Raw genomic sequence first — 14,507 nt, 5'->3', positions numbered from 1 at the left:
GGAACTTAATACATTTTATGTTATGTTAATATTAGAACTTCTATGCCCTACCATCCTTCAAGGAAAGATTGCAGGTGCCAGGAGAACACATCTGAGTTGTCCACTGTGGTTACCTCCAAACTGAGCACTGAGACTGTTACTTATAAGATATATCATCAATAAGATATATCCATCAATATTTGTTGAATGAATGAAAGAAGATGTCAGGGGGAAAAATTGACTGTACAGTTACAACATGCTTATTGTATACTTACTGGTTGCTTGATCAAAAGTACTGAATAAATTATTTCAGAAAATATTCAGGATTATTCCAGTTAACCTAGAAAAGAAGCTTGGAAATACAGAAAATCCATGTATTTTAAAAAAACGCCCAGGGTAGGTTTTTGAAGGGTGAAGAAGTAGAGAGGGTATATATCTGAATTCTAACCACAATCATGGTCATAATTTCACCATTTGGCTCTTAATTTTAAATCCCACTTTCATTGCTAATCATTTTGTATTTATGGGTCATCTTAATTAGATAGTAAGCCTAAGCAAAAGGTTCATGCCTTGTATTTTTTCTGTATTTCCCCAGAGTAGTATTTAATAGATATTCAAGTAATAAACTGATTGGCAAATTTTTTCATATCATTTTAGATGGATATTTATCCTTCCTACTTTTAAAGTACTTCAGGGAGGTCAAGTCTACAACCTGTTCAGAAACCTCATTCCAGTGCTTAACAAATGTCTTCTTTTTTATGTCTAACCTCATTTTTTTCTAATAAGGATTCTGGCCCATTTTCTCTAGCCCTGTTCTCAGTGGAGATGGAGAACAGCTGGTTACTATTACCACTTAACTCATCCTTCAACCTTTTCTTCAAGCAGAAATTAAAAAAAATAATTAGCTCCCAATGCAGTTCACCCTTTCTTATTTTTGATCCACATTCCCTGTTTTCATTATTTTCAGTACTATGACCTAGAAGGACTAAAGGGCACAACACATTAATATCCACATAGGTCGACTCCAATGAGCATGCCATCTGAGCCGTCATCAACCCTGTAAGCTTAGTAAGGGCCAGTGCTGCGCAAGGAGCTGTGAGGCAGCGGTTTTGCTGAGAGGAATTTCTGACCCCACCGAGGACAGGAAACAGACATGTAAAGCCTAAACTAAACCCCAAGTCTGCCAATGGGAAATCCAAAAGAGAAGACTCGGGATGTAGGAATTTTGAAGACAAAGAGAGATGCACAAGTCAAAGAAGGATACGTAAGGGGGCTGGGGCTTAGGGTGGGCTTCAGAAGTCTGGCAGGACTGAGAGAGAGAGAGAGAGAGAGAGAGAGAGAGAGAGACAAAGGCCGGGAGAGGAAGGGAGGGAGGGGGAGGGGCAGAGAGAAGGGTGATCATCCAAAAGAGGATGGCATCTTAGTGCTCACGAAGACTGTTTTAGGGAATAGTGAGTCATCTGATCAGAGTGGTGAGTTTGCACAAGGGAACGGTTAAAAACAATAAGAGAAAAATAAATTGGGATACGACTACAGAGGGTATTGAATGCCGACCTAAACAGTTTGAACTTCAGGAGTTAACAGCTCCCAAGAGGGCATTCCCGGGACTCGCTGCAACACAATCATCAGAGATACCAGACGTCATCCTAGACCAACGAATTAGAATCTCCTATGTAAGGGCCAGTGATCTCTAGCTTTAACAAGCTCTGTAGAAGGCTGTAGAGGACGGTTGGATTTTTGGGAATGACTTGGTAATTGGTAACATCTTGGCTCCTAGAGCAGAATAGGTTACATTTTAAGAACTTTCTATGTGCCAAGCAGTTTCATATATCATTGAATTCAATCTCAAAGCAACTCTATTAGGTAGATCTCTTTATTATTCCAGTTTCACAGACGAGGAAACTGAGCACATAAGAGTCCGGCAGGTGATGTAGGACCAACAGCTACAAAGAAATGGAGCTGGGGATGTGAGCCTAAGTAGATTTGGCCTCAGAGGATTTGATTCTGGCCACTAGGCTATAATGCACTTCCGTGCAGAAGCTTTCCATTAAATACCTGATATCCGAAGGCATAAACAGCTGCTGGCTATGTCTAGGATGAACCGAAAGGAGGAAAGGAAGAACGCAGGCAGCTAGGAGTTTGTTGAAACAATCTAGTTATAAATAACAGAGACCATGGTCAGCGAATGGCAGCAGAGACAAAGAAGGCCACAGAGACATCAGAGACAGCGCTTCACAAGTATCAACAGGAATGTGGGCTCATGGAAGGGAGGGTACGGCGAGAGAGCGGCATCTCAGATGGACGCCGTGGGATTCCTGGCAGTGCCTCCTGCAGAGTCAGGAACATCGGGCTGAGCTGGTGACTTAGACAGGTGGATGACGAATTAGATTTTAGCCATGTTGAAGCTGAGGTCACCATGCAGAAATGATCAGCATTGGGCTGGAGAAGCAAAATTGGATTGTTTCCAAAATCCTGTTAGATATTATTTAGCTTCGTTGCAATAATAGTCCTAGATGTGCAATCCCATAATATTTGTGTACCTCTTATGCATCTTTCAATCTGTGTATCTCCTGTATCTGTCTGTAATTGTTCTGGGAAGCCTCTCTCTTATACAGTTATTATGCCAAAGAGTCAAGTCTTTTCCCTTAATTATGAACCATCTCATGTTATTAAACTGCTGTTTCATAGATTGACTAGAGACAGAAAAATCCAGTGAGTAGCAAAAATAAAAACGTATGGGTTCTACAGAGTGTATCAAAGTATATACAAAGTTGCATATACTTTGTATTAGCATCCAAATACGCTGTGTCATTGCATGTTCGGATGCTAATACCGCAGCAGCCGTGATTAAGAGGGGACTTGGTATTGCCATCAGTTCAAAGTCTGGCTCTAGGCAGGCAGATTCACTTCTCAATGTCTCATTCTTTATTACTGCAAAGTAAAGCTACTATTTGCCACCCTCATCTCCCATGCATCTTAAAGATAGATGTTAGTAAATTACATTGAAGTTCTCAGATAAAAGGTGCTAAACAAAGAACTAATTTCATTTTTCCCCTCAAGCAAATTATTAAATCTATACATGTCATTATCTAGTAGTATTAAGTAAACATTGCACAAGGACATGACATTGTGCTGGACATGGTACAAAGCACATTAGGCAAATGCAGTCTCAACTAGGAAGTGGTAGGTGTTTATATATATGAATAAACCTGCTGTTAATATGTTTTATTAGTTATTTAATATGAGTATGCAAATAGGTCCATTAGGAAATCCTTTGCATTTTCTTAATCCAGCATTTTAAATGATTATATTTCACCTTAAATGCTAATGAAGTTTATTTATTAATGTGTATCTTCTACTTTAGTGCCTGTGAAAGTTCTTTGTAGCATATCAATTTCTCTAAAAGTTAAGCCAATTTTTTTTTTCCACTGGACTTTTGTTCTGATCTGTTAACAAATCTAAACCTCATTATCCAAGAAAAGTAATGAGATAAAGGGATCTATTTTTCTTCGTGCTCTTTCATAATTCGCATTAACGTTAATGGGAGTTGTGCACGCATGTTAAGGGAAGAAGAGAACCCTAATTAAACAAATCAGCCTTCTGGTTGACACTCTATGTGATCATTTGTTATTATGAAAAGTACGAGGAAATCATCCTGCTTTGGACAGCCATAAACAGAGCTCCAGAGGAATCGGGATTCCATACCGTAGGAGGGGAAGGTGATGAACAGCAATCAGCTTTTCAAACGATTTTGAAAACAAGCTACCCATACACTTGTATACTAATTAACTCCCATCTATGCCCCTTGCCCCTCTATGAACATATACTCAAAGAAAACAGAGAGAGTGATAAACAAACATTTGCAGACATGCATGACAGCTGAAAAAAATTACTGAAGTCAGACACCACACAAACTCTGCACGCTGGGCACTGCGGTGGCTCACTTGTCTACATACTCAGACTCCCAGCCTATCAGCCAAGCAGCCGGTCTGTCCCTGGGTCTTCTTTCCCTTGAGAAATAAATGCTGGCCACACAACCCTAAATGTGTCTGATCCAAATTTAATCTATACTCTTTAGTTACCATACTTGCCTCTACCCTCATCATTTTGTCTCCCTTGCCCTATTTATGGAGGCTCTCCCTCCACTTCTTTACATTCTCCTGTCTGCAATCTATTCCTATTATGATGCTAATTTTCCTCTCTGGTGCTTAGTTGCAAACGAACAAAAGCTGGGATGTATAATACATAAATATATAAATATTATCAGCGATCACACCACTGGGTTTAATGGAAGTCAATATCGGTATATTACACTCTCTACTTTGCAATTCCATTATGGGCTCAACACTGCTGGTCATAAAAAAGTAGCATTCTGAGCCCAGGCCTGTGATAGTAATAATGGAAAAAAAAAAAAAAAGTGGGGGCGGTCATTGCTCTTCCTAACTCGAATGAAAAATTAAAATTGCTAGGGCACTTAGCTCAGAGGGAAATTGGCAAATTAACAAAATGAGGAGACAAAATATTCATGGCTCTTATCGTGAAAGAGAAAGTAAATAATTTAAGACGGACTGTGAGGTGAGAAAATTCTGTTACCCAAAAGACAAAAAAGGAGCCTAACAAAATTTCAATATGTCTTCGGCTTCTATTCCTTTCCCGCTCCATCACGGTGAGCCAGGGAGAAGGACGGATGGTTGCACCTGTGAGTAGCCTTTGCCATGTAAATTCTTTTTTTGCCGGTCATATATTTCTCTCAGGCTTAATATATGCAGCCATTTTGCCCTGATCCGTAAGGTTCTCTGTTTTCCATGTATTTCCATACACAACTTGCAGCTGAATTAAGACCTTTGACCTACTTTGGCTTTCATTTTTCATCTGAAATTTCATATTTCAAGCTGGCCTCTACTTCATGAAGCAAAGCACCTTATCTCTAGCCTGTTGTTGGCCTTTTGCCTTTGGGGAAATGACTGTTAAAATTTCATTGGCCTGGCTATATTAGACAGGTTGCCCTTCATACCCATAAAGCTGAAGGGATACCCGGACATTTTACAGCCACTGTCTAGAAAGAAGTAATGACAGGCACAGCCACATTACATTTATTGTACATGAGACCTATAACAGCCGTTATGGGATCAAGGTAAAGAGGAGAAATGTACGACAGATGTCATGCTCCCTGGAGATTTAAGTATTCCGTCTCTATCTAACCTAATTTAAAAATCAAGTCAAAATGTATCTTTATGGGTAATGTATTATAAGACAACTTCCAAGGCAGCCAATGAAAGAACTATGAGCCATACATTGAGAATATCAAGCCCAAAACCCATCCATTCACTCTGGTCTGAAACACAGGAAGGAAAAAGATAGAAAAAAAAAAAAAAAAAAAAAAAAGGCTGTTCCTCCATCTGAGTCCTCTTCCTATTTGTATTCAATGCCACCAAATGATGAGATAACCTTTGAAAATAGTTCAAGGTTATATTTAGAAAGGAGTGACCCAAAGCTTATAAAATAGAAAGGATTGAATGATTTTCTTGATGTCATGACTTCTTACAGCTTTTTTAAGCAAAACTGTCCAGTCTAAAGAAAACCGAGCAAGCTCACCTGAAACACAAAATAGCAATTAGAGGAAAAATTTACAGAATTGAAACAGAAGTTTAGGGGGCTCCAAGTCAAACGCTGATGGCTGGCTGGCTGAGTGGGGCCATGCAGGAAGACAAGAAGAAAAACCTACCAAGGCAGGCACTATCCTGACAGCTCTGCTTACATACATTAACTTCAATTTCCCAACAACTGGGAGAGGATGTGTTATTATCCCCCATTCACTGCTGAGTAGATGACTCAAAGGGATTCATAAAGGCCACAGAGGTTGTAACGGACAGTTTTTTAAGTAGGTTAAGTATAAATTCAATGGTGATGATGTCTGGGTTGTTGTTTGTGGTGGAGGAGAAAGGTTTGTGTGTGTGTGTGTGTGTGTGTGTATGTGTGTGTTGTGTGTGTGTGTGTCTGTGTGTGAAGAAGTGTTCTTTTTAAAATGATCCACAGCAAGATGTCATATGGAGATGCCTTAGTTTCGATAAAATACTATATTTTAGTATAAAACAAATGAAACATAAGTGTTTTAGCACTTGCAAAGCTTAGATATAAAAAATTGGTGCCTTTAGATTATTAAAAAAACCCTATGCCATCAGGGCTCATAATTTAGTCTTCTCTATGTAGAAATTAAACCAGCATATCCCTGAGGTACACCTATGTTAGCTGATTTGAGAAGAAACAATGAAGAATATCCAACCAGGGCCCCTGGCTGGCTCAGTCAGAAGAGCATGTGACTCTTGATCTCAGGGTCATGAGTTCAAGTCCCACACTGGGTGTGGAGCCTACATTAAAAAAAAAAAAAAAAAAAGGAAAATCCAACGATGGGCCAGGAGGAATAGAGTGGACACACACAGCTGCAAATCGAGTGTGCCCTTTAGATTAAAGCCCACGTGTCTTCAGAATGTTTACCTCAGGTGCAATAGGGCTTTGTATGCTAAAACAGACACAATTTGGGTTAGTGTTCTGTTACAGCTTTATGTGAAGTTGGTTTAAATGTAACCTCATATTCCTATGCTGCAAAAAAATAAAAAAAATACAAAAAGAGTAGGCATAAAGTGATTTGGCATTTAGTACCACAGCATGAGAGGTTCTGATAACGAATCTGCTGAAATTCAGTGTGGCCTGGGCAGATGCACAGTCTGTTAGGCAGTGAGTCACTGTGAGGAAGAGGACACCATCCCTCTGACTTCACCTTCTTTGTAACATCTACTAGAGTCCAAAATAATCTCAGTCATCCTGAGTTAGCATTTATTCTCTTCTCCTCACTGGGATGCAAATCACGTAAGAGCTGCAGCCTGGATGTCTCGTTCAGCACCAAATAAATTGACTATTGATTCCCTCAAGCTGACAAGGAAGTGCTTTGTCCTCGAGGTAGTTGAGCTCAGTGTCCCACCTCTGCCTGGGAAATCCCTTGCTACAAGTACTTTACACGTTGTTTTGTCTTAAACTCACCAAAAGAAATTCAAAAGTCTTTGAGTTTTCCTTCCTTTCCTAAGACTAACCCCCCCCCCAAAACAACAACAAACCCATAAAAGCAAGGACTTCATCACTGTATGCCTAGGGTCTAGAACACTGCCTGATGCAAAACAAGCATTCAGTAAATAATATGGAGTAAATGAAGACTGATTATGAAGGTGCTTGGCAAAGACTAAGCATTCAACATAGTTTATTAGTCAATAACTATGGGCAAATTTTTAAAACAGAGATGAACCTCTCTATGGGCAAGTGTAGCACTTTGTTATTTGTTAATCCATTAAAAAGGAATTTACCATGCAAAATTCTCCTAGGTACCAAAGCACACAAAGAGTATAGAAAAGGTACTTGATCAACAGCAAGGTTTTCCATTCAGGGTGCAGCACAAGTAGATAATTCAAAGGTCTCTGAAGTGAGTGGCCTATAATATCAGAAGAGATCGGGCGCGTTCAGGGAAGTGGCCTATAATATCAAAAGGAAGCAACAGCAAATATGATATAAAAGAATGATTTTAAACACAGACTTGGGACAGAAATCAGTTTAAGGAATGTAAAGATCCAGGGCACCTGGGTGGCTCAGTGGGTTAAGCCTCTGTCTTCGGCTCAGGTCATGATCCCAGGGTACTGGGATCGAGCCCCACATCGGGCTTTCTGTTCAGCAGGGAGCCTGCTTCCCCCTCTCTCTCTCTCTGCCTGCCTCTCTGCCTACTTGTGGTCTCTGTCTGTCAAATAAATAAATAAAATCTTAAAAAAAAAAAAAAGAACCAAAGATCCACATGGCTATTAAATAATTAAGTAATTAGGGACTTCATGCTGGGCTTTCTGCTCTAGACTGGGCAAGATATTGTTGGCCAAAGGCTATTTCTCTCCAGTGCTTAGAAAAGATCTGCTAGACCCCAGAAGAACAGCTGGGGGCTGATGGCAATTGGCTTGTCTACTGAGTGGGTCTGGGCTTTAGCCTTTGGCCGCAAGGAGGCACAGGCATTATCTCTACAGTCTAGTGCCATGAAGAGCACAAGGCCGTAAGGAAGCCAACACGTGATGAAAAAATTTAAGCATCTTGATTCCCAATGTCCTCTTTCAACAACAGGTAAACAGAGGATTCAGGGAGACTAACAAAGTTGGTAGATTCTTGAGCTGCATATTTTTCCATAACAATTCACGGCTTGTGTCAGAGCCATAGTTGACTCTATGAGGAGGTAATTCTGAAATCAGAAAAGGGGGTGCCTGGTGGTTCAGTGGGTTAAAGCCTCTGCTTTTGGCTCAGGTCATGATCCCAGGGTCCTGGGATCGAGCCCCGCATCAGGCTCTCTGCTCTGAGCCTGCTTCCTCCTCTCTCTCTGCCTGCCTCTCTGCCTACTTGTGATCTCTGTCTGTCAAATAAATAAATAAAATCTTAAAAACAAAAAAAGAAAGAAAAGCATTAAGCATACTGGCACCAGACCGCACATTTAAAGATACAAATTAATGAGATCCCCATAATTTTTTCAAAAGGATCAGGAGTAGGTCAAATTAACTAATGAGCTAAAGTCTATGACTACATATCATTAACATGAATGGACCAGCTAATATTAGAAAAGCACACAACACTTAGCATGTTACAAGCCAGAGCAAAGCCACAGCTAACACATTCACACTTTTGCGATGCACAGCTCAGTGAGGAGAGGGAGATGATTTTCGTCCCCACACGTGCCCTTGGCCAGGTGCCACTGTCCATGGCACAACCTGCATTAAAGCTCCACGTCAGGAGAGTGGCTGTGAAATGCAGATAATGGAACAAATGATACATATTTAAGCCACACATCTACCTTCTAGAGAACCTTAAGGCAATCAATCTTTTTTTAAATAAGAAAGAAACGAAGTCAATAGCATCTGAGCAACAGATGAGAATTAAAGCAAAATCTGTTGGCTAATGGCAACAGTTTTTGTGTTCTTTGTTGCTGGAAATGTGCATGCAGCAGCAACTCCAATATGCTCACACACTCAGATGCAAAAGGCTATGGAAAACAGTTGCTATTTTTACACGGGAGATAAAATCAAACACCACCTTTCAGATCTTAATTTTCCTAAAACGGGAGAAGGAAACAAAATGGAGTTGCTCAATGTCTAAAGGATCTAGGACGTGTGATTTCCACCATGGGCAAATACAGCGTATATTGGACAACAGAAGGAATGGGCTCTATATTCTGGCAGCAGAGTATGAATTGGCCAAATTGAGTCATTGAAGCAAAAAATAGAGTGAAGGCTTACTTCAGTAATATTCTAGAAAAATGGGGGGCCCCCGGGTGGCTCAGTGGGTTAAAGCCTCTGCTTTTGGCTCAGGTCATGATCCCAGGGTCCTGGGATCGAGCCCCGCATTGGGCTCTCTGCTCAGCAAGGAGCCTGCTTTCCTTCCTCTCTCTCTGCCTGCCTCTCTGCCTACCTGTGATCTCTGTCAAATAAATTAAAAAAAAAAAAAAAATTAAAAAAAAATATTCTAGAAAAATGGGATATGTGAAGCTTTAATAGTTTTTATATATGTAGACCACTCTAGTTAAATCTGTTTTGTTTTTTCTTTAACACCTTAAAGAGGAACTTGTTTTCTTATAAATTACCACGATATTGTAGAAGTACTACCAATAATAACTATGTTAGCTTTCTATTGATGCTGTAAAAGAGTATCTTAAACATAGTGGCTTAAACAACAGACGTGGGCTGAAGTTAAGGATTTGGTAGGCTGGGTTCTTTCCTAGAGGCTCTCTAGACATAATCCCCTCCTCTGCCCTTTCTAACTTCTAGAGGCTGCCCTCATTCCTTGGCTCATGGCCACCTCCCTCCATCTCAAAGCTGGCAACATTGCATTCCTCTGTATTTTTCTTCTTCAGTCATATATTCCTCTTTTATTTTTTTTTTAAGATTTTATTTATTTATTGGACAGACAGAGATCACAAGTAGGCAAAGAGGCAGGCAGGGGGCGGGGGGTGGGGGAAGCAGACTCCCCGCTGAGCAGAGAGCCTGATATGGAGCTCCATCCCAGGACCCTGAGATCATGATCCAAGCCTAAGGCAGAGGTTTAACCCACTGAGCCTCCCAGGCAGGCCTCTCTTCTACTTTTAAGGCTTCTCATAATTACTTTGGGTCATGGGGGGAATCTGGGATGATCATCTTTATCTTAAAGTCAGATGATCCCCAACCTTAGTTCCATCTGTACCTTAACTCTCCTTTGCTATGCAACATGACATATTCACAGGTACCAAGGATTACGCTATGGACATCTTTAAGGGGCCTTTATTCTGCTTACCACAACATCTATTGAATGTGTATTTCTTGCCAGGTGCTGTTCTATAAGCATGTTACATGTAACTAAACACATATAATTCCCATAATAATGGTATATTCTATTATTATTTCCATTTTTCAGATGAGGAAACTGAGGCACACAGATTGAACAGTATGCCGAATGCTACCTAGATAGATAACAGGAAGAGCTGGGATTGAATTTAGCATTCCACATGCAGAGCCTGTCCTGTTTAACCTCTGACCTCCATAAATTCAAAGGCAATTCCCATCTACATATTTGGATTGTGTGTGTCATTATTATCAGATCGTTAAAGCATAGCCCGCAAATTCTGGCAATCATAATAATTACCTGGAAAAAGGGCAAGTTTAACATTCAAAATGTCAAATGGGAAGACAAAGTCTATAGAGACCACCAGGAAAAACAAACCAGCATTTATTGAGATGTGTCCTACTGCTATCAATATTATCTGTGTTGCCTAAATGTGATTTTGCAGTTTCAATGAGTCTCTCTTTCCATATTCATATATAATAACAGATTATATTTATATTCATATATTACATATGAATAACAGATACAGAATAGAGCTTTCTGTTTCTGTCTGAAAATTTTCATTGAAAATCCCAAACTTGGGGTACCTGGCTGGTTTAGTCGGTTAAGTATTCAACTCTTGGTTTTGCCTGGGGTTGTGATCTCAGGGTCATGAGACTGAGCCCTGCTTCAGGCTCTGTGCTCAGTGAGGAGTCTGCTTGAGACTCCCTCCCCCAACTCTGCTCCTCCCCCTCTCACACTTGTGTCTTTCTCCTTCTAAAATAAATAAATAAAATCTTAAAAAAAAAAACCCAAACTAAAAACATCTGATGACAAATGCCACCCAGTATTCTTTTTTTTTTTTTAAGATTTCATTTATTTATTTATTTGACACAGAGAGAGAGAGAGAGAGAGAGAGAGAGAAAGAAAGATCACACAAGTAGGCGGAGAGGCAGGCAGAGGGAGAGGGGGAAGCAGTCTCCCCACTGAGCAGAGAGCCAGATATGGGGCTCAATCCCAGGACCGTGGGACCATGACCTGAGCCGAAGGCAGAGGCTTAACCCACTGAGCCACCCAGGCACCCCAGCCACCCAGTATTCTTGAGAGAGATATCTCCTAAGAGCTGACTAAGAGGTAGCCAACATCACCTCCCATCCCTCACCTTCAGCCCTGGATAAAAGAAGGACAGAGATTGAGAGAGAGATTCTCTGTGATGGAAAGTTGTAAGAGCAAAGAAAATAATGGAAAGGGCTGCTTCCCCCCATTTCCCCCAATAAAGTAAGTGAGGAGTCTGCAAGATGACCCCTGAGAGAATTTGAAGGCAGTTGTATGAAGGGAGATGGTCATCTTCCCCATTTGCTTGAGACGCAAACACTCACTGCCCCTCTTCCTTCCCCATGCATGCAAGCTTGGGTTTGGCTTGTGGCTCCAGAGCTGGGGAGGCACAAAACAGGGCTGGACCCTGCCCTGAAGAAATCTGAACATGTCAGGCTGGTTGGGACATCACTATGGCAGGATTGGTGGAGAGGAATTCCACCCTGGTTCTAAAACTGCCCTACCCTTCCCCCTGGGTCCAGAGACTGAGAAGCAGGAGAAGGTGGGATCTTGCCCCCACATCACCTTGGGGTAGAGACCTCAGGGGCAGGGAGGGGAAGTTTAGGTTAACATTAGACTGGCGTTTTAGACTCCGAGGCAGAGGTTGTTTTAATACCCAAAGTGACCAGAAAGCCATCGGCTGGAGTGACGTCACTGAATCGTGGACATTGTTTCAGCATCAACAAAGCACATTTGGAATTAGCTGTAGGACAGGAGCCAAAGTTGGTTTCTGATTGTGCCCTTTGGGGACATGCCCAGCCTCACTGTTAAAGTGAAGAGAGGAAGGCTTGGGGAAGTGAAGCAACCCATGAAGCCGGGCAGGGTCATGGACTGAGGATGGGGTGCTCTGACCCTAGATGCAGTGACCTCTCCACTGACCACTCCTAGCTTCTGCAGGTGCTAACGTGCTCACAGGCCTGGCCACACACCTCTGGTTCAGGGGCGGCTGAGTGACGTCCGTCTACTCTGTCTTCTCTAAGTCACCAGGGGTGTCATACACACCGTGGTGGGGGACTCCCTCTCACCTCTCGCTTTCCCTACACTGAAGACGCATTTAATCCACCGCATAAACCAAGGGCTGCAAGCACAGCCCGTGCCTCTACCAGGCATCAGCCTTTGGTTCACAGCAAACTGATCACAGCCTCCTATCATCCCGGGAAGCCTCGGGGGCCACCCAGGAAGGCTCCTTCTGCTTCTGCAGGCAAGGAACAAGTGCCTTCGCAGTTGAGATTTTTATGCACTTAGCTAAAAAGGAGGGAACACTTGCCATTGTTTTCTGGATACACACAGATGAGCGATTTCACCGGGAAAAACCAAAAAGCAAGACAAGGCCCACTGTGCCTTCACAGCACGCCCATACCTCAGCATGGCACCGAACCCTTTCTTCTTTATTTTCCTCTCTGGGTCTTCATTTTCCTCTTTCAGCTTTTTCTCCTTGACTTTCAGTTTGCCCTTTTCCTTCTTCTTCTCCTTCTCTTTCGGTTTTTTGATTTTCCTGGCTTTCTGCTCCCCGTCCTCCAGCTCAGGGTTCCCCTGAGGGACAGATTCACAACTCAGAGCCCCTTGGCCGGAGTGAGAGCTCTTATCAGACAGACCGTCTGTGCGGAGAGAAAAATCAATACATGTGGTCAGGGGCACTCACGGTTAGTGTATCAAGAAAAGTTAAATGTAAAATACAGAGGGATGAAGGAACCATGCCAGAGTTCTACCCTTGCATGTGGCTACTCGTACCCTTTGAAGAGACAACTGCCTAAATCTGGTTACTTCAAGTAAGGTTTCCTGTGGGGAGGAGGGAGCAGTGGGTGGTTCAGCGAGTGGTATGAAAGGTTTGATCCCTGGCACAACACGATATCTCTGAAAGACAGCTTGTTAACCTCGATTGGCTCCGAGAGCCCACGTGCTGGCAAACAAACAGGGCGAGTTTATTTCCAGGAGAGGTTTCTGAGGACACATGTAACCCAACTGCTTTTACCCAATTAACGCAGTCAGTCCTCAGGTTGAGGCTGCTTCTAATGACTCGAATAAGAATGTCAAGAAATGCATACTTAGTGCTCCCAGCCTAAGGGCAAATGACAGTTGGTCCTTGTAGGAAAGTGAAAGGGGACATTTCTTTAGCGTTTGCGCTGTCGAATAAATTGCATATTGTGTCAGCCAATTCCGCGTTCGTTAAGCCAAAGGGCAAAACATATCAGGAAAATGAATTACTTTTAATATCAAAAATATAACTGTGAGCCTTAAATCATTTTTCTTTGTCATTAAGCACACACCCTTGGCTACGATTCGCGGATGATAATGAGATGAAGAAACCGGGTAAGGAGGCCCTTCGTCCTACCGGCTTCGAGCTCTTCCGGTCCGTCATAGGATTTGTCAATGGCTGCCCGGAAACTCTCGTTGCAGCCGCGGCCGCGGACCATGTGCGGCCGGGGCCTGTGGAAGGGAAGTTCGTTCTTCCTGACCTCAGCAACCGCAGTCTGGAGGCTCTCCAAGGAACTGGACTTTTTCAAACCCAGAGTTGGACCGAAATCTTTGCTTGGAGAGTCTGGAAAAGAAAGGGCAAAAATTGACCCTTTCCCCAATGAGGCATGGTGTGGTGTAGTGGAAAAGTCTGCTGTTCCAAAAATATTTGTTTGGGCATCTTTAAAAAGGGGGGTTTTGGAGTGGGTGGGGTTTGGGGTTTGACCCCAGCTTTGCCAACTTTTCGTGACCTTGACCAAGTGGTTTGAGTTCTTGGAAACCTAGTTTCCTTTTTTTTTTTTTTTTTTGTGAAGTTGTGGTAAGATTTAAAATGATAACAAATACTATATAAATATGCCTGTGTGTATATATGCCCATACACAGATATCTTTGAATTTGAACGTTTCTAGCAGTCTATAGAGATTATACATGCACACACACACACACACACACAGAGCATCTAAGATCAAGAGGGCTTCTCTCACAGTGCCCATCCAAAGTATTCCCTACATTGTGGCTTTTTAAAGATATATTTTTTAGAGAGAGAGAGAGAGAGCAAGCAAGCTTTGGAGAGGGGAGAGGTAGAAGGAGAGGGAAAGTCTCAAGCAGACTCC

At 42.1% G+C, this 14,507-nt stretch overlaps 1 protein-coding gene across 5 annotated transcripts in view; it reads right to left on the bottom strand.

Annotated features, from left to right (window-relative positions):
- The window catches only part of PARD3B (par-3 family cell polarity regulator beta), a 1,059,813-nt gene that overhangs the window by 294,928 nt on the left and 750,378 nt on the right, over window positions 1-14,507 (bottom strand). For all 5 annotated transcript variants that reach the window (XM_047720837.1, XM_047720838.1, XM_047720840.1 and 2 more), the window contains 2 exons: window positions 13,772-13,978; window positions 12,800-13,037 (listed from right to left, as the gene is read on the bottom strand). In XM_047720837.1, the coding sequence (XP_047576793.1) occupies window positions 12,800-13,037; window positions 13,772-13,978 (445 nt within the window). The remainder of the gene's footprint in view (window positions 1-12,799; window positions 13,038-13,771; window positions 13,979-14,507) is intronic.

The sequence above is a fragment of the Lutra lutra genome, chromosome 3, assembly GCF_902655055.1.
Source record: "Lutra lutra chromosome 3, mLutLut1.2, whole genome shotgun sequence".
Classification (NCBI taxonomy): domain Eukaryota; kingdom Metazoa; phylum Chordata; class Mammalia; order Carnivora; family Mustelidae; genus Lutra; species Lutra lutra.
This window is presented reverse-complemented; position numbering and strand designations above follow the sequence as displayed.